At 38.8% G+C, this 25,060-nt stretch overlaps 1 protein-coding gene across 1 annotated transcript; it reads right to left on the bottom strand.

The window, feature by feature from the left end:
• Positions 1-260: 260 nt before the first annotated feature.
• LOC131148478 (probable E3 ubiquitin-protein ligase XERICO) lies at positions 261-1,805 on the bottom strand. Its single transcript, XM_058098176.1, has 2 exons — positions 1,423-1,805; positions 261-1,022 (listed from the first exon to the last, which is right to left on the bottom strand). Exon 2 carries the CDS (start codon positions 990-992, stop codon positions 522-524), a length of 471 nt encoding a protein of 156 aa, XP_057954159.1. The 5' UTR covers positions 993-1,022; positions 1,423-1,805; the 3' UTR covers positions 261-521.
• Positions 1,806-25,060: the final 23,255 nt, after the last annotated feature.

A 25,060-nucleotide genomic window follows, 5' to 3' on the forward strand; every position in this document is an offset into this window, starting at 1 on the left:
TTTTAAATATATATATGCCTAATAAATCTCGTAGGAACCTACAAGATTTAATTGGATAAGAAAGCCGATGGAGAAATAAATCTCGCAGCATGGTCTGCGAGATAATGTGAGCATTAATTTGAAAAAAAATTTCTCAAATAAAGTATTATTTAATATTTTATTTTAATTTAATAAAAATATAGGAAAAAACTCAATGTTTAAATCCATAGATTTCAAACTTAAATTAAAAACAAAAAAAAAAAAAAAACAAAAGGGAAAAATAAGTAGAACTATAATTTCCATAAGTCACAACGCTGAACTTGAAGACAAAAAGTGCCTCCAAAAGGTCATCCCCACGGCCACGTGTACATCACAACACCCAACATCATATCATAAGATAACCCATTAACCCCCAAAACACAAAAAATTAAAAAAAGATGGGCCTGGGGAGGCCCAGGCCCAGGCCCAGGTGCCACCGATTCATACGCGTGTAATGTATTAACTGGCCTTCTTGTTCACTAAGCTGTACACGATGACTCCTTTCAGGCGCACGGCGTCGTTTCATCCCCACTCTCCTCCGCCGCTGCCTCCTCTTCCGGCATGAAGGGTGTCCGGCAGAGGGGGCAGGTGACGTTCCAGTAGTTAAGCCACCTCTCCAAGCACATTTTGTGGAAGAGATGGCCGCAAGAGAGGCTGTTGATCTCGGAGTGGGGTTCGAACCCACGCAGGCACACGCAACACTCTTGCTCCGCCCACTTCCCGCCGGCCACGGAGTCGAAGCGCACCGCCGGCGTGCGGTGGCGGAATGCGTCCATGTAGGAGTCGGAGGGGATCCCGCGACACTCATCGGATTCCAACGAGAGCTCAATTTCGGAATCTGATGGCAGGTTGATGCCAACCACCTGCAGAAAGGACCGGACAACGCCTTTCACGACGACGATCGATATGGCGGTGGTCACCAGAATCAAGCACAGTATTCCATCGGACGGAGACGACATGCTCGAAATTCCCATCCCGATCGATTTCGATTTTGAGATCTTCCGCTGCACAACATAACATTTAAGAGGAACAATCATATCAGTAAAGAATTGGATCGAATTAGACACGGCAAAATTTAATGAAGATCAAAATTTCTATAGCAAGCCCAACCGATGATAATAATTAATAAATTGAAGAGAAAATTGAAAACCCAACTCCCCAGCCACGGGAACTTTCAAATCGTCGCCAAACAGAAAAAGGGAAAAGCCTAAAGCATAGGGTAGCATATATAGGGGAAAAAAACGTCAAAAAGGATCAGAGAGCGACACCCAAATCGATACCGCCGGCACATTTAAATCTCACGCAAAATCATTAAATCTTAGGCTGCAGATCCAGAATTAGTCTTATGCAAAATTAACAGAGCAAAAAGTAGCAGGAAAAGCAAGAGAGAGAGAGAGGGTTTACAAATTGAAGTTTTGGCGAGAGTTGGTGGTCTGGTCTGAGCTCAGAGATGCTTCGATGATGGAGTAAATCAAGTTCAATGCAGAGAGAAGAGTCGGCAGAAGAAGAAAGAATGTGGGAGCGAACAGTTGGCAATGGTGGATAAGTGGCCTCGGGGCCCTAGGCTGTGTATTGATCTTGGGGGAGATTAGAGGGTAGAGTAGAGACTGTTGTCCGCAGATTATGCTGCCTTTCGCTAACCATGGTTGGCCTCCCGCCGTTCCCGTACACTCTTCCCACCATAACCACGATTACTTTATATCGTCACAGCTTTAAGCCCTCTTTTCAGGTTTTTTTTTTTTTTTTTTTTCCATTGTCTCGTCCTTTTTCCTAGATTAGTTTTTCATGGCTTTTTAGCTCTTGGAGCTGCTACAAAAGTTCATCACGACATAGGAGTTTTTGGTAATTATGGGCTAAGTTTTAACTTACTTTATGAATCATGACCAAGTAAAGATTAGATAAAAAAAAAAAAAAAAAATTCAAAGTATCTTACCATTTTTCTATCGAGACATTCAAATTTTGATGCAATTGACTTTTCTTTCCTTCTGTTCCCGTTAATCAAATCTCTATTATGCAGAGTTCTTGATCTTCTCTCTCCCTTACTCTTTTGCTTGGTTTAGTGATGAAAATTCCACCAAACTTGATAATTGAGTGGTGAGGGTCCAAGAGCCCTTTGTATAGAAATCCATAAAAGACTCAATCTATCAAAGAATCATAAACATGCATATGACCTACCCTTCTTCTAAGGTAAATGTACATTGATTAAACAAGATACATTCCTTGATGATACACTAATGAAGGAGATTCATGACTTTGACCAATGCATGCCCATTATTTTAATGTATCTTGATTGAGAGACTTTTCATTAACCATTCTAGATACATGATACCAATAAATAAGACACTTGACTTTGGTTAATATACCTTCATATATACTGTTGTTGCCAAAAATCGAACGACTTTTGTGAATCGTCATTTGACCGAGACCATATGAAAAAAACAAAATGTGAATGGTTTGGAGGACCTGAGGTATACTCCAAAGAATCACTCTGATAGTTAAGTTAAAGACTTGTGGGAGGCTTTGAATTGTAACAGTAGAAAGTAGTAGATGAGAATAAGATGCTTACTTCATTTTGGAGTCCCCTCTTGCAGTGGTGCAGGTTGACCCTCTTTCAATTTGGAATTGATGAGCGCATTATTATGCTTATGGGGTTATGAAGATTTAACAGTATTTATATGGAGGTTTTAATTATAGTTTATAATTGTTTCCTCACAAGAATAAGCATATTAAATTTAGCATGTCAATTATGCAAATGTGTTAATGCTGGTTTTGTAACTGTTTCTTCTTATGAATGAGTATTAATTTTTGGTATATTAGTTGCCCCCCCTAGTTTTGAATTTTTTAAACAAGCTTCTAAAGTTCAAATGTTTCAAGGTCTATCATTTCATCTGAACTATTTTTTTTTCGGTTCACTCTGAGCCCTATTCTTCATAATTCGGCTTAATCCGAGCTGATGCACTCACATTCGGCTCAATCCGAGCTGGTTATTTCTCCTTTAGGCTTAATCCAAGCCACATTGTGTCTCTATTGGGCTCAATCCGAGTCGCATTGCGTCTCTAATTGGCTTAATCTAAGACGTTTATTTTTGCTTTAAAGCTCAATCCAAGTTGCATTGTGTTTTTGTTTTGCTCAATCCAAGTCGCATTACGTCTCTATTTGACTCAATTTGAGTCGTATTTTGTCTCTATTCGATTCATTCCAAGCCTTATTCTTCATAGTTCGACTCAATCCGGGCCTATGAACTCACATTCGGCTCAATACGAGCTAGCCATTTAATGTAGGACGAGATATATGGGTCGACCTAATCCTACAACTCAACCTTCACACAAGCACATACATTCAAAACATTTTGGATTAAGAATTCAATTAACTATCATAAACACCATAAATCATGCTACATTGCACATGTTGTCGAATTTTTAAACGGTGTATGATTTTGTCCAAAAATAAGTCCCAATTCATTTACTAATCAAGGAATTTAGTTTTATGCGGAAGATGTTACTTTCAAATCAAGATTTCAAGTTCTAAGCTACTAAACTAACATTCATACAATTGATTTAAGCTAGCAAGTATCAATATTGAATTCTAAGGAATCAAATGGCTTAATAAATAAGGGATTTTAGGCAACAAGTAAGGGCTTTACAAAATATAAAACAAGGGCTCAAACAAATACTAACTTTACCAAGAGATTTTATTGGATGGTTTGACTTTGTTTAGCACAAGTTAGACCACACTAGAAATCCTTCGTACAAGCTTTGAAATGCCAAGACGAACGTAGCTATGGAGTGTTAGGAAGGTGGCCATGTGGGTGTATGATGGGGGTGGTCGTGTGGTGTGTGAGGAAGATGATAATGGAGTCGTTGGATAGATAGTGGTCTCTCACCACCTAATCTCCGGAGAGAACACCGTAGTCTCACACTACATAATCGATAGATTGGACAAAGCTAAACAAGCTTCAACAAAAGGAATTCTTTTAATATATTCAAACTTCTTCATCTTTGTTCTTACAATAAGAAGAGTATATATAGACTTAGGATAGGGGACAAGCATGGGAAACAAAGCATTTGGGGGGGGGGGGGGAGCACTAGGTCCTAATATAATAAATGTTCTCACATCTTACTAAGCACATATGTAAGTTTGGTTGTCTTGTATTATTACAAATTAAATATAAAACATATGTCAAGCGGAGGTCCAATCCGTGTGAGGCCCATTGGAGCCGTGTGGCCACAAGACCGTATTGGGCCCACATGGGTCTTGGACTCGAACTTACTTCGGCATATCAACTGGAGTCTTCATACACCAAAAGTCTTCACGTAATCCCTGTGTACCTACAAAAAGAGTTACAAATAGAAGTGGACATGTAACGACCCCAAAATTTCTGCTAAATTTTTTTTTCACATAATAATTATCAAAATAACTCTGATACCATAGCATACTAACAAAGTCAAAGTCAACCCGGACCCATAGGTACCGGGGATATACCTATCTATACATACATATCGTCTATGCAACGGAAACCATAACTTACACAACTATATATATACAATATTAGAGTTCTACTATGTCCATAAATACACATATATTCAACCTAAAAACACATTTTACTAAAAAATATATATTTTTTTTTGACAAAATAATAATAGATCTGCTTTCTCTACTCAACATTAGTATTCCCAAGAACTATACTAAACTATACATAATTTCAGAAATAAATATTGTATATTTAATAAGTAAATTTTTTTTAAAATACTGACTTAATTTATCCCCCTACTTGTTTCCTGAGAAACTTGCTAAAATCCTAAACCACACATACAATGTCCCAAAATTCAAGACCTTGAAACCACATCAACCCCATTTTAAACAACTCAAACTCTAGTATATTAGCATCTGATACATTTCCTGGGCTCAGAAATACTTAATAACCATGAAAACCTTAAAATAACCCATTTACCTTGATTTTGGAATGATGCCCAAGAACTCCAAATAACTCCAAATAAGAATCTGCTCCAGTTAAATTGTAGAGAATTTTACCAGGATCAATGTGGTAACTTATGATCGTCGAAACAGGGAAAAACGGAGTCGGATCGGAGGTGAGAAGGAGGGAGGGCCGAATGTAGAGAGAGAAAATAAGAGAGAGAGATATTTTTGTTGAAAAATTGATCTAAGTGTATTTATAGACGGTTGGCCACGTGGCTTCGTCGACGAGACACGTGTACTTGTCGAAGAATTGCAGAAGGGTGTTCGTTGACGAAGATAATGCGTTTGTTGACAAACCCTTAATGGCCTGAATTCCCTACTCTCGGTATCTTCTCATCGACGAACACATGTACTTCGTTGACGAGATCTAGAAGGACGTTTGTTGAGGAGAACCCTGGGTTTGTCGACGAACTCTTGCTGATGCTCTTTAATATAATTCATTTTTCCTTCTTTTATTTTCCTTATTATTTTATTACTATTATTATTTTTTTCCAGGTCTCTACATTTTCCCATTCTTATAAAAATTTCGTCCTTGAAATTTTCCATTAATACTATACACCATCCCCTGAGAAAAAATTCGCTACTTATTTTATTATTTACCATTACTTATGGTGGAGGAATACCGTGGTTATATTTACAGTCTTGAGAGATTACAATAACCGAACAAAAATTCTCTCAAAACCACAAAAAAACAAAAAAATCATTACATACAACTAATTAATTAGCCTAAAACAAAATCTATTTACATGATTTCCTTACCTGTATTATTATCCTTTTATTGTTAATGCTGATCCCCACTGAACAGATGTGGGTACTTCTGTCTTGTCTCCTCCTCCAGCTCCCACGAAGCTTCCTCCACTGCATGATTCCTCAACATGACTTTTACTAGTGGTATTTTCTGGGTATGCAACTCTTGTTCTTTACTATCTAGAATTTGCATTGGTATTTCTTCATATACTAAAGTATCTTTAAACTCTATCTCCTTATAACTGATCACGTGGGAGGGATCTGAAATGTATTTCCTCATTACATGGAATACATCATGAATCCTGGATAGTACTGGTGGTAAAGCTAACCTATAGGCAACTGGACCCACTCTCTCAAGTATCTTGAATGGGCCAATGTATTTAGGGCTCAGCTGATTACGCGCCAAAACTACGCAATTGGGCACCTTAACCTGGGTTTTACGGCTTATATTTTTAATTAAATGTCCAATTACATCCCATATTTTAATATAGTGCCGTATTTATCATTTTTGAGTTTTATTGTATAATTTATGAATTTTTGGTAATTTTTTATCGCAGAAAAATTCCCAAGAACCAAAATCGGCATCCGTTCGTAATTTGTGCATAACTTTTCTATCTGAATTCCGATCGAAACAATTCAAATTTTTTAAGAAAGAGAAAAGATTATCTACAACTTCTGTATTTTGAGTTTTGTGAGAAACAGGCTCTAGGAAGGTTAAAGTTGGCTATGAACGCGAAGAGCAAAAATGAAGAAAAAAAAAGAAAAAAAAAAATATAAAGTTAAATTATGATGTGACCCGCCCATGTAGCCAGGTCGGGTCACTTAACCGGACTAGGGTCTAGGGAAAGCCTATGCACTTCCTCTTATTTAATCCCTTCTTTTCTTCTCCTGCTTCTTGTGCCCTACGCACCATCTCTTCCCTTTCCTTACTCTTCCCGTTCCCCTTCTTCTTCTCTGCAAATTCTTTTTTTTTTTTTTTTTTCTGTCACTCACTCCCTCTGTTTTCAGGTACTCTCTTCTCTCTTAGCCCCTAACTCTCTTCTCTCAAACTCTTCCCCTTTCTCTGTCCCTTTGTTTCTTCCCCTCAAATCTCCCTTCTCCTTCAGTCCCACACTCCACGGCCAACCTGCAAGCAACTTGAGCACTCTGCTCCAGCACAGCCATCCCTCGGCCACCAGCTCCTTCAGCCGAGGCCCTCTGCTGCAATAATAGGCCCCCAATCACCTACAGTCATCCTCCTTCCTCTGCCTCTCAGCCACCATTGCCAGCTTCCAGAGGAGCTTCACCAGCAGGTCACTACACCAGCAGGTCACTACAGCAGTAGTCCATCCGAGAACTCATGCTCCAGAACCAGCCTCTGCTGCATGACTAGGACTCCACCAGCCACCACTGCACCAAACACTAACTAAAGAAGACCACAGAAGCCCATCTTTTGTTTCCTCTCTCTCTCTCTCTCTCTCTCTCTCTCTCTCTCTCTCTCTCTCTCTCTCTCTCTCTATTTTATTTTATTTTATTATTTGTTTTGTTGTTCCCGTTTCTTACATTCTCTTTCAATGTTTAGTTTTTTTTTTTTTATATTTTATTTCGAGTAAGGTTCAAGTTGAACTGTTATTGTTTAGAGAATTTAAATTCTTTTTCTTTTATTGAGTATTATGTTTCCATTAAAGTTGTTTTTTTCTGTTGGTTTTGTTTTTATGCTTGAATATGTTAAGTTTGATTTCTTGAGAAAAAGAAAAGAATAAAATACAAAAAGGAAAAAAAATTGTCTTTATTTTAGAAATTAATTTAGTTGCATTCCTTCTTTAAAATTTGATTTTTGATTGAAGCTGAGTTTAGTTAGGGTCGATTTTGTCAAAGTTTGTATTTTTTTTTTTTTTTTTTTTTGTATTTTGTTATCATTTGAATGTTCATTTTTCATTGAAGTTCATGGTTGTGTTTATTTTGTGATTGTGGTTCAAGTTTGTGTTAATGGTTCGATTTTTTGTCTGTGTTTGAATCTGATTGAGTTTCCATCATTGCATATTTTAATTTCATGTTCAAAGTTATCATTTTTAATTAGCATGCGTTTTGATGTTTCCTTGAGTAGACTAGGGTTTCCCGTTTTTGTTCTTTAATTCACTGCATGTTAGTTTTAGGACTTTAAATTATGTGTCATTTAATTTGTCAAAAGTGAAATTGAATAATCTTGAAATCCCGAATCTGAACTGAGTTCAATGCCTTTTAATTTCGATTGGGAGAATGTAAAATTTGAGATTAAAATGCATTCTCTGAGGAGACGATCTAGCCTTTGGACTGAATATTACACGACATAACTCTTATACTTGGGATAGCTTTCGAGCTGCTCATTTTTCGAGTAAGTCATCAGCTTACCCTTCCTCCCAAACTTCATAACTCCTCTCAGTGGTGCTACTCTGAAAAAAACATGGTCTCTCATATAAAATTCCAACTTTCAACGACAAGTTTCTGTGTAACTTTTCTGTTGACTCTGGGTTGCACCGATTCTATCTTTAATAAGTCGGACTTTATCGTATGCCTGCTACACCAACTCTAGTTCTAGAACTCGCCTTTCACCCATTTCATCCAGTATAGCGAAGAGCGATACCTTCTACCATATAATGCCTCGTAAGGTGCCATCCCAATGCTGGCTGATAGCTGTTATTATACGCGAGGCTTAAACTGGGTCCAATTACCCCCGAAGTCTAGCACACATGCTTGTAGCATATCCTCTAGTATCTGGATCATCCTCTCCATCTTCCCATCAGTCTGAGGATGAAAGGCTATGCTAAATGATAACTGAGACCCTAAAACTTTCTGCAAACTCGTCCAAAATTGTGACGAGAAACGTGGGTATCGGTATGAAACTATAGATTCTGGCACTCCATAGAGTCAAACTACCTCCTGAATGTATAACTCTGCTAACCTGTTCATAGAGTAGTTGATTTTAATAGGGAGAAAGTGGGCAGTTTTCATCAGTTAGTCAAAAACTACCCAAATGGCATTCTTTTCATGCAACACCGATGGGTAACCCCATAACGAAATCCATAGATACATGATCCCACTTATATTCAGGGATATAGAGTGGCTGCAACTGTCCTGTCGGTCTTTGGTGCTCAGCCTTTACCTGCTGGCACGTCAAACACTGCTCCATAAACTCAGCTATCTCCCTCTTCATGTCGCTCCACCAAAAAGACTCTCGGAGGTCTTGATACATCTTAGTGTTGCTAAGATGCATTGTGTAGAGGGATCTGTGTGCCTCCTCTAGAATAGTCTTCTTAATCTCAGCATCTGCAAGTATGCACAATCTGGTATGTAACCTTAGAGCTCCATCATCTGAAATACTAAACTCCTCTCACTGACCGTTCTGCACTTTATCCATCATTTCTACAAATTCTGCTTCATTCCTTTGAGCAGCTTTAATCTTTTCCTACAGGGTAGGCTGTAGTACCAAGTTGGCAATGAATGCCTGGTGATCATCCTCTACCAGTTCAGCACTAATTCTCTCCAAATCCATCTGGATTGAATGCTGGATCGTCACTATTGACAATGCTGCTCCCATTGATTTCCGGCTTAGAGCATTAGCCACCACATTTGCTTTCCTTGCGTGGTAGCTGATAGTGCAATCATAGTCTTTAATGAGTTCTAACCATCTCCTTTGCTTCATATTCAGTTCTTTCTGGGTGAAGAAATACTTCAAACTTTTATGGTCAGTGAAGGTCTCACACTTCCCATTATACAAATAATGCCTCCAGATCTTTAGGCATACACTAGTGCAGCTAACTCCAATTCATGTACCGAGTAGTTCTTTTCATATTCCTTAAGTTGCTGAGAGGCGTATACAATAACCTTTTTGTGCTGCATCAACACATACCCAAGTCCTTTTGGGATGTGTTAGTATATATAATAAATTCATTCTCTCCTGATGAAGTAGATAACACCGGTGCAATGACAACCTCTACTTCAACTCTTGGAAGCTCTTCTCACACTTGTTGGTCCATTCAAACTTTACATTTTTCCTTCTGAGTCATGTCAGTGGACCTGATAATCTATAAAATCCATTCACAAAATGCCGATAGTACCCCGCTAGACCTAGGAAGCTTCTGATCTCCTGAACGTTTCTCAGTTTTACCCAATTCACCATTGCTTCTATTTTACTTGGATCTATTGATATGCCGTCCCTGAAGATCACATGCCCAAGGAAAGTAACCTGCCTTAGTTAGAATTCACATTTCTTAAACTTGGTGAACAACTTTTTTTTATTCAACATTTGCAATACCAGCCTCAGATGATCCTCGTGCTCCTCAAAACTCTTTGAATAAACCAGTATATCATCTATAAAGACAACAACAAACTGATCCAAGTATTGATGGAGTACTCAATTCATCAGATCCATAAACGCTACGGGTCCATAAGTCAAACCAAATGATATAACTAGAAACTCGTAGTGATCATATCTGGTCCTGAATGTTGTCTTCGGAACATCTTCAGCTTTAATTTTGACCTGATGGTGTCCCGAACGAAGATCAATTTTGGAGTAGACCTAGGTCCCCTAGAACTGATCAAATAAGTCATCGATTCTGGGAAGAGGGTACTTATTCTTGATTGTCACTTTATTTATCTCCATATAATCGATGCACACTCTCATAGTCCCATCTTTCTTATTTACAAATAGAAATGGCGCTCACCACGGTGACATGCTAGGCCTAATAAACCCTTTATTCAATAACTCCTACAACTGGTCATTTAATTCTTTTAGTTCGGCCGGAGTCATCCTATAGTGTGCTTTAGATATCGGTTATGACCCTGGAAATAGATCCATGGTAAGCTCAATCTCCCGATCTGGTGGTAAATAAGATAACTCTTCTAGAAATACATCTAGAAATTCTCTGATTACTGGAATATTAGCAAATTTCAAGTTTTCCTCTAGCATTTTTTTTATATAAGTTACATACCCCTGACAACCATCTTGAAGTAGCATCCTGGCCTGAATGGTTGACACTAACTGTGGCGAGGCGCGTACACGCGATCCCATAAATTTGAATTCCTGCTCTTACAGTGGTCTGAAGGTCACCTCTTTTTGATGGCAATCAATGCTAGCGTAGTTAGCTGTCAGCTAGTCCATGCCCAATATTACATCGAACCTTTGCATGTTTAATATCATGAGATCGGCTGGTAGTATTCTCTCTTGAATGCCCATTGGATAGTTTTTAGGCACTCTTTTACACCTCACTAGTGATCTAGTCAGCGTGGCTACTGACAACTCACCATCCAACAATAGTGTCTTAACCCTAGATAATTTGACATACCCCAAAGATACGAAAGAATGGGTGGCACTTGAGTCAAATAAAAAAAACAACTTTATATGATAAAGCAATAAGATTACCTGTCACAACGTCACCTGCAGCCTTAGCATCTCTTGGTGTCAATGCATAAACCCTCGTTGGGGCTGTGTTCCTTTTCTGGCCTCCACGAGGTGCCTGGTGACCTCCCTGGAAAGGTCTAGGAGCTGGTGCATGAGTCAATGGTCTGGGACATGCTCGTGCCATATGGCTGGGTTTCCCATACTGGTAGTAAACGTTCTCTCCCATCCGATATTCACTCATATGTTTTTGGCCACACGTAGGGCAGATGGGATAAGTCTGCTCACCCTAAAAACCATGGTGTCCTGTCATATGCCTCTAGCCTCCACTATATCGATCTCCCTTCCATGGGCCCCGGCTGGAACCCACTTGAAATTTTAGAGGCATGGGCCTCTTTCTCTAGCTTGGTGCTCCCATATCTCTTTGATTGCTCTCCTATGCTACTTTGGCCTTATCTAGAAGTTTAGAGAAGTCCTGCACCTTTAGAACTGCCACCTATTTAAAAATTTCTTGCTTCAAGCCCCTTTCAAACATTCTTGCCTTCTTAGCCTCATCCGGTACAATGTAAGGAGCAAAATGTGACAACCCAATGAACTTTGCCGCATACTGCTGAACTGTGAGATTTCCCTGAGTCAAATTCAGAAATTCTGCTACCTTAGCGTCTCTGATGGTGGTAGGAAAATAAAGATCAAAGAAAATTTCCTTAAATCGGCTCCAAGTGATGACCGCCGGTACGGGTATCTATTCCTTTAGTAATTTCATGGATGTCCACCATCTCTCAGCCTCACTCATCAATTTATAGGTGGCTTACTGGACCCTTTGATCATCCATACAATGCAGTACCGTCAGTATTTTCTCCATCTCTTGCACCAAGTTTTTAGCAACTGCAGGGTCGGCTCCCCCTGAAAATGCCGGAGTATTCATTTTAGTGAACTTCTCTATCGTACAAACCTGCTTTGCAGATGGGCCTCCCCGCTCCCTAGAGCTCCATACAATCTTAGCCATAACCTTCTGAACTATGCTACACAAAGCGTCATCAGAATCCCCGCTGCCTATGCTAGATGGCCCAGCACCATCATCATCGCTAGCGTGAACATTGCTATTTCCTAGATCCATCCTGTAATAAAACCAAAATAATATGAGAATCTATACCTCATGACACTATTCTTACATTAATCAAACTAAGATATCCTCATACCACTTATTTCTAATTTAAGGTTCAGTCCTACCATTCAGAAATAGAAACCGACGATAGTTTACTATGGTTTTCCTAGAATCGTCACCCTAAGAAAAATCATAGAAACCACCCCAAAGTTTCTATCTCTAAATCGCGAGACAAAACCCTAAATTCTTGTCTTAACTCTCTAACCTTGACTCACTAAAATTATATTCTACTCCATTCTTGTTCTCCTTAAAATCTATTCCTATACTCTAGTATTGTTTCCACTGTACACTAAAGTTTACAGAATCTAGTAACCTAGGCTCAAATACAAAAATGTAACGACCCATAATTTCTGCTAATTTTTTTTTCACATAATAATTATCATAATAACTCTGATACCATATCATACTAACAAAGTCAAAGTCAACCCGGACCCATAGGTACCGAGGATATACCTGTCTATACATATATGTCATCTATGCAGTGGAAATTATAACTTACACAACCATATATATACAATACCTGAGTTCTTCTATGTTCATAAATACACATATATTCAACCTAAAAAAGAACCATAATATCCTAGGGTCATAACCCCAAAAATCCATTCTGAACACAACCCCACAACTTACCCTTCAAACAGGGTAATATAAAACGACTTCCTCTACCTTGGAGCTTGGTCTGCTTTTTTATTTTTTTTTATTTTTTCTGAATTTCCTAAAATGTTTGTAATTTTGGGATGAGACACCTCTCAGTGATGGAGATAAACTAATATCAGTGTGTGGTAACATGAGTATCATTGTATTATAAACATATACTGTACATGATATATTATATCTGTTAAATAAGGAAAATATGTGCATAAATCAATTGCATTTAGTAAATTTGTTAAAAACTACTTTGTATAAATCTAAATAAATCATATTTCAACCTAGTAAGTCTGTAAGTACAATTGGCTTGCTTAGCCTGGTCCAGACCTCCAGGGGGCACCTGCTTCTACATTGTTGCACAATCGACTATCCCACTCCCACACTCTATCTGAGATGTGTGGTAGGAGTGCCTGAATTGATAGCTACGGTACCATGCTCTAAATCTAAACTAAGCCATCCGAGTTCTGCTATCATATAATACATTTCTCATAATATAATTATGTTCTTTAAATAATATTTTCATATTGCTGAAATAAAATCTATCTTTTACATATTTCTGAATAAAAGCTGTCATTTCATAATTTCTAAATAAACTGTCATATGAAAACTGATCACGACATATGTGCCGGCTAAAAATCTTGGCATCTGTGCCGGTTAAATATCACAATATACTGAAAGTATAATTATTGTCCTGTTTATAGTTTTTTGAAAACTGTCATTAATTCATGTTTGTTATGAAAAATCATAATATTCAGATATATCATCTTTTGCATAAAATCTATACTCATGCCACACATAAGTGAGTACTATACTATAACATATTATCTGGTTTGAAAACACATTTTACTGAAATATATATATATATATTCTCTACTTAACATATTAGTATTCCCAAAAACTAAGTTGTAGAAAATTTCCCTAGGGTCAACGTGGTAACTTCTGATCGTCAAAACGGGGAAAAACGGAGCTCGATCAGAGGAGAGAAGGAGGGAGGGATGAATGTAGAGAGATAAAATAAGAGAGAGAGAGAGATTTTCACTGAAAAATTGATCTGAACATATTTATAGATGACTGGCCATGTGGCTTCATCGATGAGACACGTGTACTCGTTGACGAACCGTAGAAGGGTGTTCGTCGATGAAGATAATGAGTTCGTCAACAAACCCTTAATGGCCTGAATTCCCTGCTCTCGATTTCTTCTCATTGATGAACATGTATACTTTGTCGATGAGATCTAGAAGGACGTTCGTCGACAAGAACCCTGGGTTCGTCGACGAACTCCTGCTGATGCTCTTTAATATAAATATTTTTTCCTTCTTTTCTTTTCCTTTATTATTATTATTATTATTATTTTTTTTTTTCTTGGGTCTCTACAGGACATTTAGAGGTCGACCATGTATCACTATGTCGGCGAAGGAAACAGTTAAGACCGGGTATCCCCTTCACTATTTCTCCTTTAGACTCAATCTGAGCCATGTTGCATCTCTATTATGATCAATTTGAGCTGTATTACATCTCTGTTCGACTCAATCTGAGTCGGTTATTTCTATTTTAGGTTCAATCCGAGTTGCATTGCATTTCTTTTTGGCTCAATCTGAGTTGCATTGTGCCTTTGTTTGGCTTAATCCAAGCTAGATGTTTCACAGTTAGGCTCTACTTGAGTTGTATGTTTCACCTTTTGGCACATTTGAGCCGAATGCATAAACAATTATGCTCGATTTCGAGCCAATTTTTGCACTTTCTAGCTCAATTTGAGCTGTGTGTATCATCATTTATCTCAATCCAAGCTAGATGTTTCAAAATTGGGCTCAATCCAAGTCGGTTGTTTCTCTATTCGGTTCCATCTGAGCTGGATGTGTCAACAATTCTACTAAATTCCGAGCCAAACCTTGGCGAATGTTTTGGTTGCCTTACGAGCTGTGCTCATTTTTTACCCACCTAATGAGCTATGCTCATCAAATGGGCATATGTTTGGGGCCTCGTGAGCTGTGTTCATCATTTGGGCCATTTTTGGTGAGCAATGTTCACTCTTTGTTTGCCTTATGAGATGTGCTCATCAAGTGGGCTAATCTTCGGGGCCTCATGAACAGTGCTCCTCAATTAGGCCACTCTAGTAAGCAGTGCTCACTTTTTACTTGGCTTATAAGCTATGCTCATCAACTAGGTTAGTCTTCAGGGCCTCATGAGTTGTGTTGGAATTGGTGTGATCTCAAGAGGGGGGTGAATTGGGTTTTAAAACATTTTTCACTAGTTTAAAACATTTCTCCGATTCACCACAGTTCATATCCCATTCAATATTGAAAAACATGTACGTATAACAATTAAGTGATCAGTGTGTGCATACATACACGTGTGCTGCATTTCTCATTTAAATTAGTTCTGTGTGCATGCAAGATGATTATAACAAAATATGAACATACATGCACATGCTGAAATTTAAGTGCAAGAATTTAAATAAGACAAAGAGAGAATGACACACAAATTTGTTAATGAGGTTCGGCCAATACTGCCTACGTTCCCGTCTTGGGCATACCCCCAAGGATTCCATTAAACCTGCTCACTTAACCGGGCAGAGCAAAAAGCTTTTACATCCTCTCCTTACGGGGTAAGGAAAACCCCAGATCAATTACTAGGTTGAGCCAAACGTCTCACTTATGGGGCTGAGACTCTCTAGTTCAATTTCGGGCTGAACTAAACTGATCTCATTTATGGGGCTGAGACTTCCTAGTTCAATTAACAGGCTGAATCCAACCGTTACAATAAACCATTTTTGTACATGAAAATACTTCAGAAATATAAGAAGAGATGTACACACTAAGCTCATACAATTACACACTCCAATGATGTGAAATAATGTTTAGGGGAGTAACGGTGCTTAGCTACATTTAAATCCTAAAAATTTTTCTCCAAAAATATATTTCAATAATAATATGGGAGAACCTAGGGTTTTGCTCTTTCAATAATTTTTGCACAACTAGAATGTGTATGAAAAATGTGTATTATGTTTTCCAACAAAGATTTATGCAAGTGAGAAATACTTGGAGAATCTAGGAGTTAAGCTTAAGAAAATATTTGTGCAATAGAAAATTTTCTCCTAAAAATATTTATCAAATAAATAACCAGGAGAAATGCAAGCAATATTCTCAAAAATATTTTTCAAATATTTGGTACTTAGTGAGAATATGTGCAAATGAAATGCCCTAAATAAAATACTCTCCTCAAAGAAGATTTTGAAATAAATGCATGAAAGAGAGTTGGAGAGATTTGAATAAAATATTTTGCCCTAAAGAAGAAATTTTTTGCAATAAAAATGAGTTGGGGGAACTTTGATTAACAGAGGATTAGAAAGAAATTTAGAGTTAATCAAAGTTGCTAATTTGGAGTAATGAGGGGGTTATTTATAGAGTATGTGAGAAATATGACCGTTGGGGACACGGAGGTCATTTTAGAAAAAGATTAATGACGTTCAATTAAAATTAACCTCGTTTTAAAAAGTTAACCACGGTAAAAATTCGGACCAACTCGAGAGCACCGGTCGACCAGGACAAGTTTGGTCGACTGAAGTTCTTCAGGCTCGGTCAACCGGGCATGGAATGAACTAAAGGTTCGGTCGATCAGACATCTAAGTTCGAAGGTGATTTTCCAATTTAGCGCGGTTCGGTTGACCGAGAGCATTTGAACTATTAAGTTCAGTCGACCAGGGCGTCGGGGCATCTCCCGAGGCCCCTTGGTCGACCAGAGTGTTGGAGTACATTTTGGGCTCGGCTGACCAGATGGTCAAAAAGTTGACTTCCTAGGGGGTTCGATTGACCGGGTATAAATGAACTGGCAAGTTCGGTCGATTGGGTCGTGGTCAAATTGTTGACCTGGACCCGGTTCGATCGACCGGGAGGATTTGAACTTCGTAGTTTGGTCGAATGAACATGCATTTTTTAATGCATTTCGGTTCCAATCCCTTTGTATATAAACCCTATTTATATGATGATTAAATTTAAGAAAATAGGGCATATTTTCATGTAGTATGGGGAGTCCTAAAGTCAGTCTAGGTCATTTGAGGACACAAAAAAAATACGGTGTCGGTCGACCGAAGTTTTTGTAAACTTCGTGCACCCTCGATTTTAATCTTAAAGCTATTCCAAAAACTTTGTATGATTTTAGTTTATTTAGAAAAAAAGTTTTTAGTGAGATATGCTGGTCCCTAAGGTCTATCTATGGTTGTTATGAGCATTCATACACATCATGCAGATGCATGCATTATTACAGACCAAAGATATAAAAAATTGAAAGCAATTACATAAAATAAACATCTTCTTTGTCTTTTTGCTCATCTGACTTCATGGAATGCTTGATCGTATAGTCTTTAAGTCCTGCAAGCTTCCATCATCGTTTCCTTATGTGTGTGTGTTAAATAAATGAACCTATTCACATGCTAAATACACACATAAGAAACATGTGCTTTGTCAACATAAAAAACAGGGATCAGATTCAAAAAGTCAACAAGTTGTGCTCATTAGTTGGGCCACTCTAGTGAGCATTGCTCACTCTCTACTTGCCTCATAAGTTGTGCTTATCAACTAGTGTAGTATTTGGGGCCTCATGAGTTGTGTTCATCAGTTGCGTCACTCTTCTAAGCTGTGCTTATCAACTGGGCTAGTATTCGAGGCCTCATAAGTTGTGCTCATTAGATGGGCCATGGTGATGGGCACCATTTTGGGATTCACATTTTTGGGATTTGTGCTACCAAGATTCTCACCACTAAGATTCATGCCATTGAGATTTGCACCAGGTTCTATAAATTGCTTCCTTTGCCCCATTTTTCTCTTGTCTTTGAAAGGAAGCTTTTCCATAGCCAGCAGGGTCACCTTCTTCCTTTGTCTTCTTATTTTTACCATCTATGCCTTTGTTTGTTTGAGGCTTTTTTTTTTGTCATGCATATGCATCCTATGCACTTTTCATGTGTTCTTGCTAGTGCTATTCACATGTTCTTCGCATTCTTCGTGCGTTCTTCAAAACCTTTTCAAAGAAGCTTCTTTTGATCTTTATAGAGAAAATTAAGCTACTCCCTCTATCCAAATTGCAGAGCAGAAAAGCCTAGGAGCACAAAATCACAACAACCATCGCTTTGAAAGCTGTTCCCACCACTCTGCCCATCAAATGTTAGAGTATGTGGCTCATATTGAGTGAAACACATGCATAGGGAAATCATGCTGAGGAAAAACAAGGAGCTAGTCTGCAAGAAGAATTAGTTGACAGTTTAATTGATGGTTACATCGACGATTTAGGGTTAGGAAGAAGCTGTCGACGATTTCAGTGTAACGACCTGCTAAGTTAACTAGGGTTTTCCTTTTATTTTTTTCCCTTCCCCCCTCTTTATAATAATAATTATTGTGAAATTACATTGCTCTGATACCTTCATATATAAGACTAACCATCCACCTAAACCGCAAGAAGCTAAAATCACCTTTCCACTACCATATATAAATATGTACAATACCAAAGCGCTGCAATATTCCTAAACTATACATATATGACTATTTCTCAAAATACCCTCAACTGGGTTAGGGCTATACAGAAATACTCCCAAAAATACTCACTTTACTAATAGGGCAGTACTGAAATCTCTCTACCCGCGAGCCTGATCTGCTCACCTGGTTGGATCACTTGAAAAATATTAATTTAATGGGATAAGATGACGCTCAGTAAGATGAAATATGCTATTGCTAGTGTGTGTTAAATGAATTACAAATTATGAAAATCCGTTTCTATATAATCATGTATAACTGAATATGTAAATACAGTGCAAGTAATATAAACCACCACCTTTTACCATGTTGCTTAACATATTTGTGTTTTAGGTTTCTATACATAATACTTTTAATATACATAAGTAGATTCCCTGTTTCTGTGAAACTGTACGTACATAATAATAACTAAAAACTTCCCTAGGCGGATAATTGTATGTCATAATTTAACCCTTTATGACAAGGTTGTGCGGCCCGTAGGTGGGATCTATCATTGGCTGGCCTACTAGGATAAACTACTATACTCCGTCAGTCTGATCAGCCCTCCTTAACCCATATCTAATGGGGAGCCTGTCCACACATGGGCACGGTCGACCTACCTACCACGTATTATCTAAATAGGTGGTTGCACTCTATTCTGTATATAGAACGGTAGTGTGCTTTGTAAATTGTATCTATAATGGTACATCAGGGTCTGATACTATATAATACATTCCTATATACAACTACCTGTTTTACCATGAATTTGCAATAACTGTATTAACCATCATACTGTAGTAAACTGTATCTATATCAATTGTGTTTCTGAAGTTAACTGCAAATCTGTATGTCAAGATACTATAAAACTGTATAATCATGGGACTCTGAAAATGCTGTACAACATATTCATTGTCTGTATATATATTATGTATAACGTAACTCTGAAAAATACTATAAAACATGTTTCTGTACTATATCTACATTCTCAAACCACACAATAATTTAAAACATATTAAACACACTTGATAAACTATATAAATTTCTGCTGTGAATAATAATCAGGTAAAAACGTATCATTTATGCTGAAAACATACTAGAATTGCCTAACATAGCATATTTCCCTTACCTGACTCCTGCTAAAATCCCCTATTGTGATGGCTCTTTCACCTGTAGGGTTCTCCACTCAACATCCTGAAAACCATATATCTTAGAACAAAATGTTACTATTTTTATGTCTACTGCATTTCCTACAACTGTTGGAAAGTCAAATTTTGACAAAAAAGCCTTACCCTAAATCTAAGATGAAATCCAACTCTGTCCCATTGACGATTTGCTTCGGCAAGCTTGGATAGAACTTCCCCAAGAGCGTTGTGGTGGCCTCAAATCGTTGACCTGGCAACTAACGGGGCCGAAATAGAAGTGAGAAGAGGGAGGAACCGTAGAAGGAGAGAGAGAGGGTTTGAGCATCAAAATTCTGCTGAAAAAATGAAGTTTGGCCTTTTTATACACTGGCCCTCGTCGACGAGCCACGTCACCTCTTTGACGAGGTCAAGAGACAATTCATCGACGAACCCTACCTTTTACCAACGAATTTCAGAGTCGCCTAAATATCCTATTGGTGTTTTCTTGTTGACAAAACATACCCTCATTGATGAGACCCTATGTTATCCTCGTCAAAAGAATCCCCTGTATTCGTTGACAAGTCCTTGATTAAATTCTTAGGTTATTATACCCATAGTGCAATGTCGTCAACGAAGTCTATTGCCTCCTTCTGTCTCTATTTCCATTTCCCTTCCTCTTTATTATTTAAATACCACTATTCTCCGGATCATTACATTCTTCCCTTCTTATAAAATTTCATCCTTGAAATTTACTATTCATATAACTCATCATCCCTTAAAGGCAAAACGATCTACTTATTTTATTATTTACCCTCACTTATGGCGGAGGAATACCATGGTTACAAGGGTAGTTCTGGGAGATTACAACTATAAAAGAAAATTTCCTCAAAACCAAAATACTACCTATCCTATACTCTACATTACAATTACATTATACAAAACAAAACAAAATTACTATTACCTTAATTATACATCACTATTGTATTCACTAAACAAGTGGGGATATTTTCATCTGATCTCATCTTCAAGCTCCCACAAGGCTTCTTCTATCGCGTGATTCCTCCACAGGACTTTTACTAGTGGTATCTTCTTATTGCGTAATTCCTATTCTTTTCTATCTAGGATCTGTACTAAAGCTTCTTCGTATGCTAGATCACCACTGAGTTCCAATTCTGTATAGCTAATGATATGGGAAGGATTTGGGACGTATTTCCTTAACATAGAAACATGAAACACGTCGTGAATCCTACATAGAGATGGTGGTAAAGCTAGCTAATAGGCGACCGACCTAATCTTCTCGAGTACCTCAAATGGGTCAATGAACCTAGGGCTCAACTTACCCTTCTTCCCAAACCTCATGATTCCCTTTAGTGGTGCTATTTTTAGAAATACAGGATCACCCACTTCAAATTCCAGTTCCCGACGACGAGTATTTGTGTAGCTTTTCTGTCAACTTTGTGCTGCACTGATTCTATCTCGAATAAGTCAAACTTTATTGTATGCCTACTGAACTATCTCTAACCCCAAAACTCGCCTCTCACCCAGCTCACTCCAATATAAAGGGGAACGACACTTCCTACCATAAAGTGCTTCATAAGGAGCCATGCCATTGCTAGCCTGATAGTTGTTGTTGTAGGCAAATTCCACCAATGGCATATACTAAGTCCAGCTACCCCCAAAATTCAATACACACGCTTGCAACATATCCTTAAGTACCTGAATCATTCTCTTTATCTGACCATCTATCTGAGGATGGAAAGTGGTGCTGAATGCTAGTTGAGTCCCCAGTGCTTCCCGCAAGCTCCCCCAGAACTGCAATGTAAAACATGGATCATGGTTTGGGACTATGGATACCGACACTCCATGGGGTCAAACAATCTCCTGTATGTAAATCTCTGCTAACCTGTTCATAGGGTAGCTAACCTTAATAGGCAGAAAATGAGCTATCTTCATTAACCTATCAACCACCACCCAAATGACATTCTGACTATGAGGCGCCGACGGTAGCCCAACAACAAAATCCATGGATACGTGGTCCCACTTCCACTCAGGAATGAAAAGTTGTTGCAACTGACCTGCTGGTCTCTGATGCTCAGCCTTAACCTGCTGGCACGTCAAGTACTGCTGCACAAATTCTGCTATTTCCCTCTTCATGTCACTCCACCAGAAATACTCTCATAGATCCCTATACATTTTCGTACTGCCAGGATGAACATTGTATAAAGATTTGTGTGCCTCTTCTAGAATCGTCCTCTTGATGCTGTCATCTGCAGGCACACACAATCTGGTACGAAATCTTAAAGCCCTATCGTCTGAAATACTGAATTTCTCTTCCTGTCCATCCTGTATTCTGGCTATTACTCCTACTAATTCCGGATCATTCCATTGAGCAGCTTTAATTCTTTCATATAGTGTAGGCTGTACAACCAGATTGACAATAAATGTCTGAGGATCATCTTTCACTAATTCCATGCCGAGCCTTTCTAAATCCATGTGAATCAGGTGCTGAATTACTATTGCTAACTGCGCTATATCCTCCAATTTACGGCTTAAAGCATCAGCCACCACATTTGATTTACCTGGGTGGTAACTGATTGTGCAGTCGTAATCCTTGATAAGTTCTAACCATCTCCTATGGCGCATATTCAACTCTTTCTATGTAAAGAAATACTTTAGACTCTTGCGATTAGAAAATATTTCGCACTTCTCATCATATAGGTAATGTCTCCAGATCTTTAGCGCGTGTACAATCGCAGCCAATTCTAGATCGTGAGTAGGGTAGTTCTTTTCATATTCTTTCAATTGCCTGGAAGCATATGCTACCACCCTACCGTGCTGCATCAGTACACAACCGAGCCCTTTCAAGGACGTGTCACTATAAATCACATAACCATCACCTCCTGATGGAATCATCAATACTGGTGCAGTGACAAACCACTGCTTTAATTCCTGAAAATTCTGCTCGCATTCTTCATCCCATACATATCTGCCATTTTTCCCAATCAACTATGTGAGAGGCCCTGATAAGACTGAAAATCCCTTAACAAATTGACAGTAATAATCTGCTAGTCCCAAGAAACTTTTGACTTCCTGCACGTTCTTCAGCCTGGCCTAATTCACTACTGCATCAATCTTGCTAGGATCCCCTGATATACCATCTTCTGAGATCTCATGGCCTAAAAATGCTACCTTCTCAAGCCATAACTCACACTTGCTAAACTTGGTATAGAGTTTATCTTCCCTAAGTGTCTGCAGAACCTGTCTCAAATGCACCTCATGATCCTCAAAACTCTTCGAGTACAACAGTATATCGTCAAGGAAAACTACTACAAACCAATCTAGATACTGGTAAAAAACTCTATTCATCAAGTCCATTAACACAATTGAGGCATTCATCAGACCAAAAGGCATAACGAGAAATTCATAGTGGCCATACCGGGTCCTGAAAGCTGTCTTCGCAACATTTTCTGCTTTTACTCTCACTTGATGATACCCTGATCTAAGGTCAATCTTGGAATATACCCATGTACCCTAGAGCTGATAAAAAAAATCGTCTATATGGGGTAGAGGATATTTATTCTTAATAGTAACCTTGTTGATTTCTCTGTAATCAATACACATCCTCAAAGACCCGTCTTTCTTCTTTACAAACAACACTGGAGCTCCCCATGATGATACACTAGGCCGTATAAATCCCCTATTCAGCAAGTCTTGCAAATAATTCTTTAATTCTCCTAATTCAGCTGGAGCCATACGGTAGGGAACCTTAGAGATTGGCACTGTCCCTGGACATAATTTTATGGGAAAATCCACCTTGCGTTTAGGAGGCAATCCAGGTAGCTCCTCTAGAAAAACATCTGGAAATTCTCATACGACTAGGGTACTGTCAAGCTTTGATTCATTCTCCGTAACTTCTTTTACAAAAGTTACAAACCCTTGACCTCCATCCAGGAGCAATCTGCTCACCTGTATAGCAGATACCAACTGCGACAGTGCATGTACACGTGAACCAACAAATCAGAATTCTCGCTCACTAGGGGGTCTGAAAATTACTTCCTTTTGATAACAATCAATACTAGCGTGATTAATTGCCAACCAATCCATACCCAGTATTACATCAAACCCACACATCTCAAACACAATTAGGTCTGTTAGTAGCACTCTCCCTTGAATTTTTATTGGATAACCTCTGAGCACCTTCTGACATCACAGCACTAACCCTGAAGGTGTAGATACTGACAATTCCATATCTAATAATTGGGTCTCACTACCAGATAATTTAACATACGATGTAGAGACAAAGGAGTGAGTAGCACCTGAATCAAATAAAATAAAAACATAATGTGATAAAACAATAAAAGTACATGTTACCATATCCGTAGCAGCCTCAGCATCACCTGACGTCAACGCGTAAACCCTTGCTAGGGCCATATTCCTTTGCTGACCTCCATGAGGCGCCTGATATCCTCCCTGATAGGGCCTGGGAGCTAGGACCTGGTCTGGCGAACCTGGGCATGTACGTGCCATGTGGTCGGGTCTCCCACGGCGTTAGCACACATCTCTCCCTACCAGGCACTCCCCCAAATGACGTCTCCCATACGTTTTACATATCGGGAAAATCGGTGCACCCTGATTCTCATAAGGTCTTGTCATTTGCCTCTGATCTCCCCTATCACGACCTCCTCTCCATGGACCTCTACTGGAGCCAACCTGAAAACCCTGAGGTGCAGGCCTCTTCCTCTGACTCTGAGCTGCTATACCCCTTTGTATACCACTCTCAATTATCACAACTCTGTCTACAACTTCCATAAATTTTTGAGCTCTGAAGCCAATCACCTGCTCAAATAAGTTCTGCCTCAGTCCCTTTTCAAACTTCCTTGCCTTTTTTCACTTCATCAAGTGCTAGATGTGGAGCAAAACGCGAAAACTTGATAAAATGAGCCATGTACTGAGATACGATCATTTGCCCCTATACCAGGTGCATAAACTCTGTTCTCTTCACGCTCTGAATGATAGCAGGGAAATACCGCTCGAGGAACAGCTTGTTGAATCGGTCCCACGTTACTGGCACTGAAACTTGCCTCTACTCCTCTATCAGTTGCACTGATCTCCACCAACGCTTTGCCTCCCTTATCAGTTTAAATGTTGTAAATACTACCTTCTACTCATCTGAACAAGGAAGCCCTGCCAATGTCTCTTCGATGTCGTGGACCCAATTCTCAGCTACAATCAAGTCATTTCTTCTAGCAAAGGATGGGGGCTTCATCCGAGTAAACTGCTTGATTGAACAACTACGCTCCCCAAAGCTCCTAACCATCTTAGCCATCACTTGCTGGCTGACACTGCATAGTACTGTATCGGTATCACCACCCATGCTGGAAGGTCTTGGACCGTCTCCCCTAGCATTCGTGCCACTGCTTCCTAGGTCCATCATGAAAACAAAGAACACACTTAAGCACCTTATCTCTCATACAGACCTATCCTATACCAAGTCAAAATTAACTACCTTCCCCAACCTTAATTTGAT

This window comes from Malania oleifera, chromosome 2 (genome assembly GCF_029873635.1).
Source record: "Malania oleifera isolate guangnan ecotype guangnan chromosome 2, ASM2987363v1, whole genome shotgun sequence".
Classification (NCBI taxonomy): Eukaryota; Viridiplantae; Streptophyta; class Magnoliopsida; order Santalales; family Ximeniaceae; genus Malania; species Malania oleifera.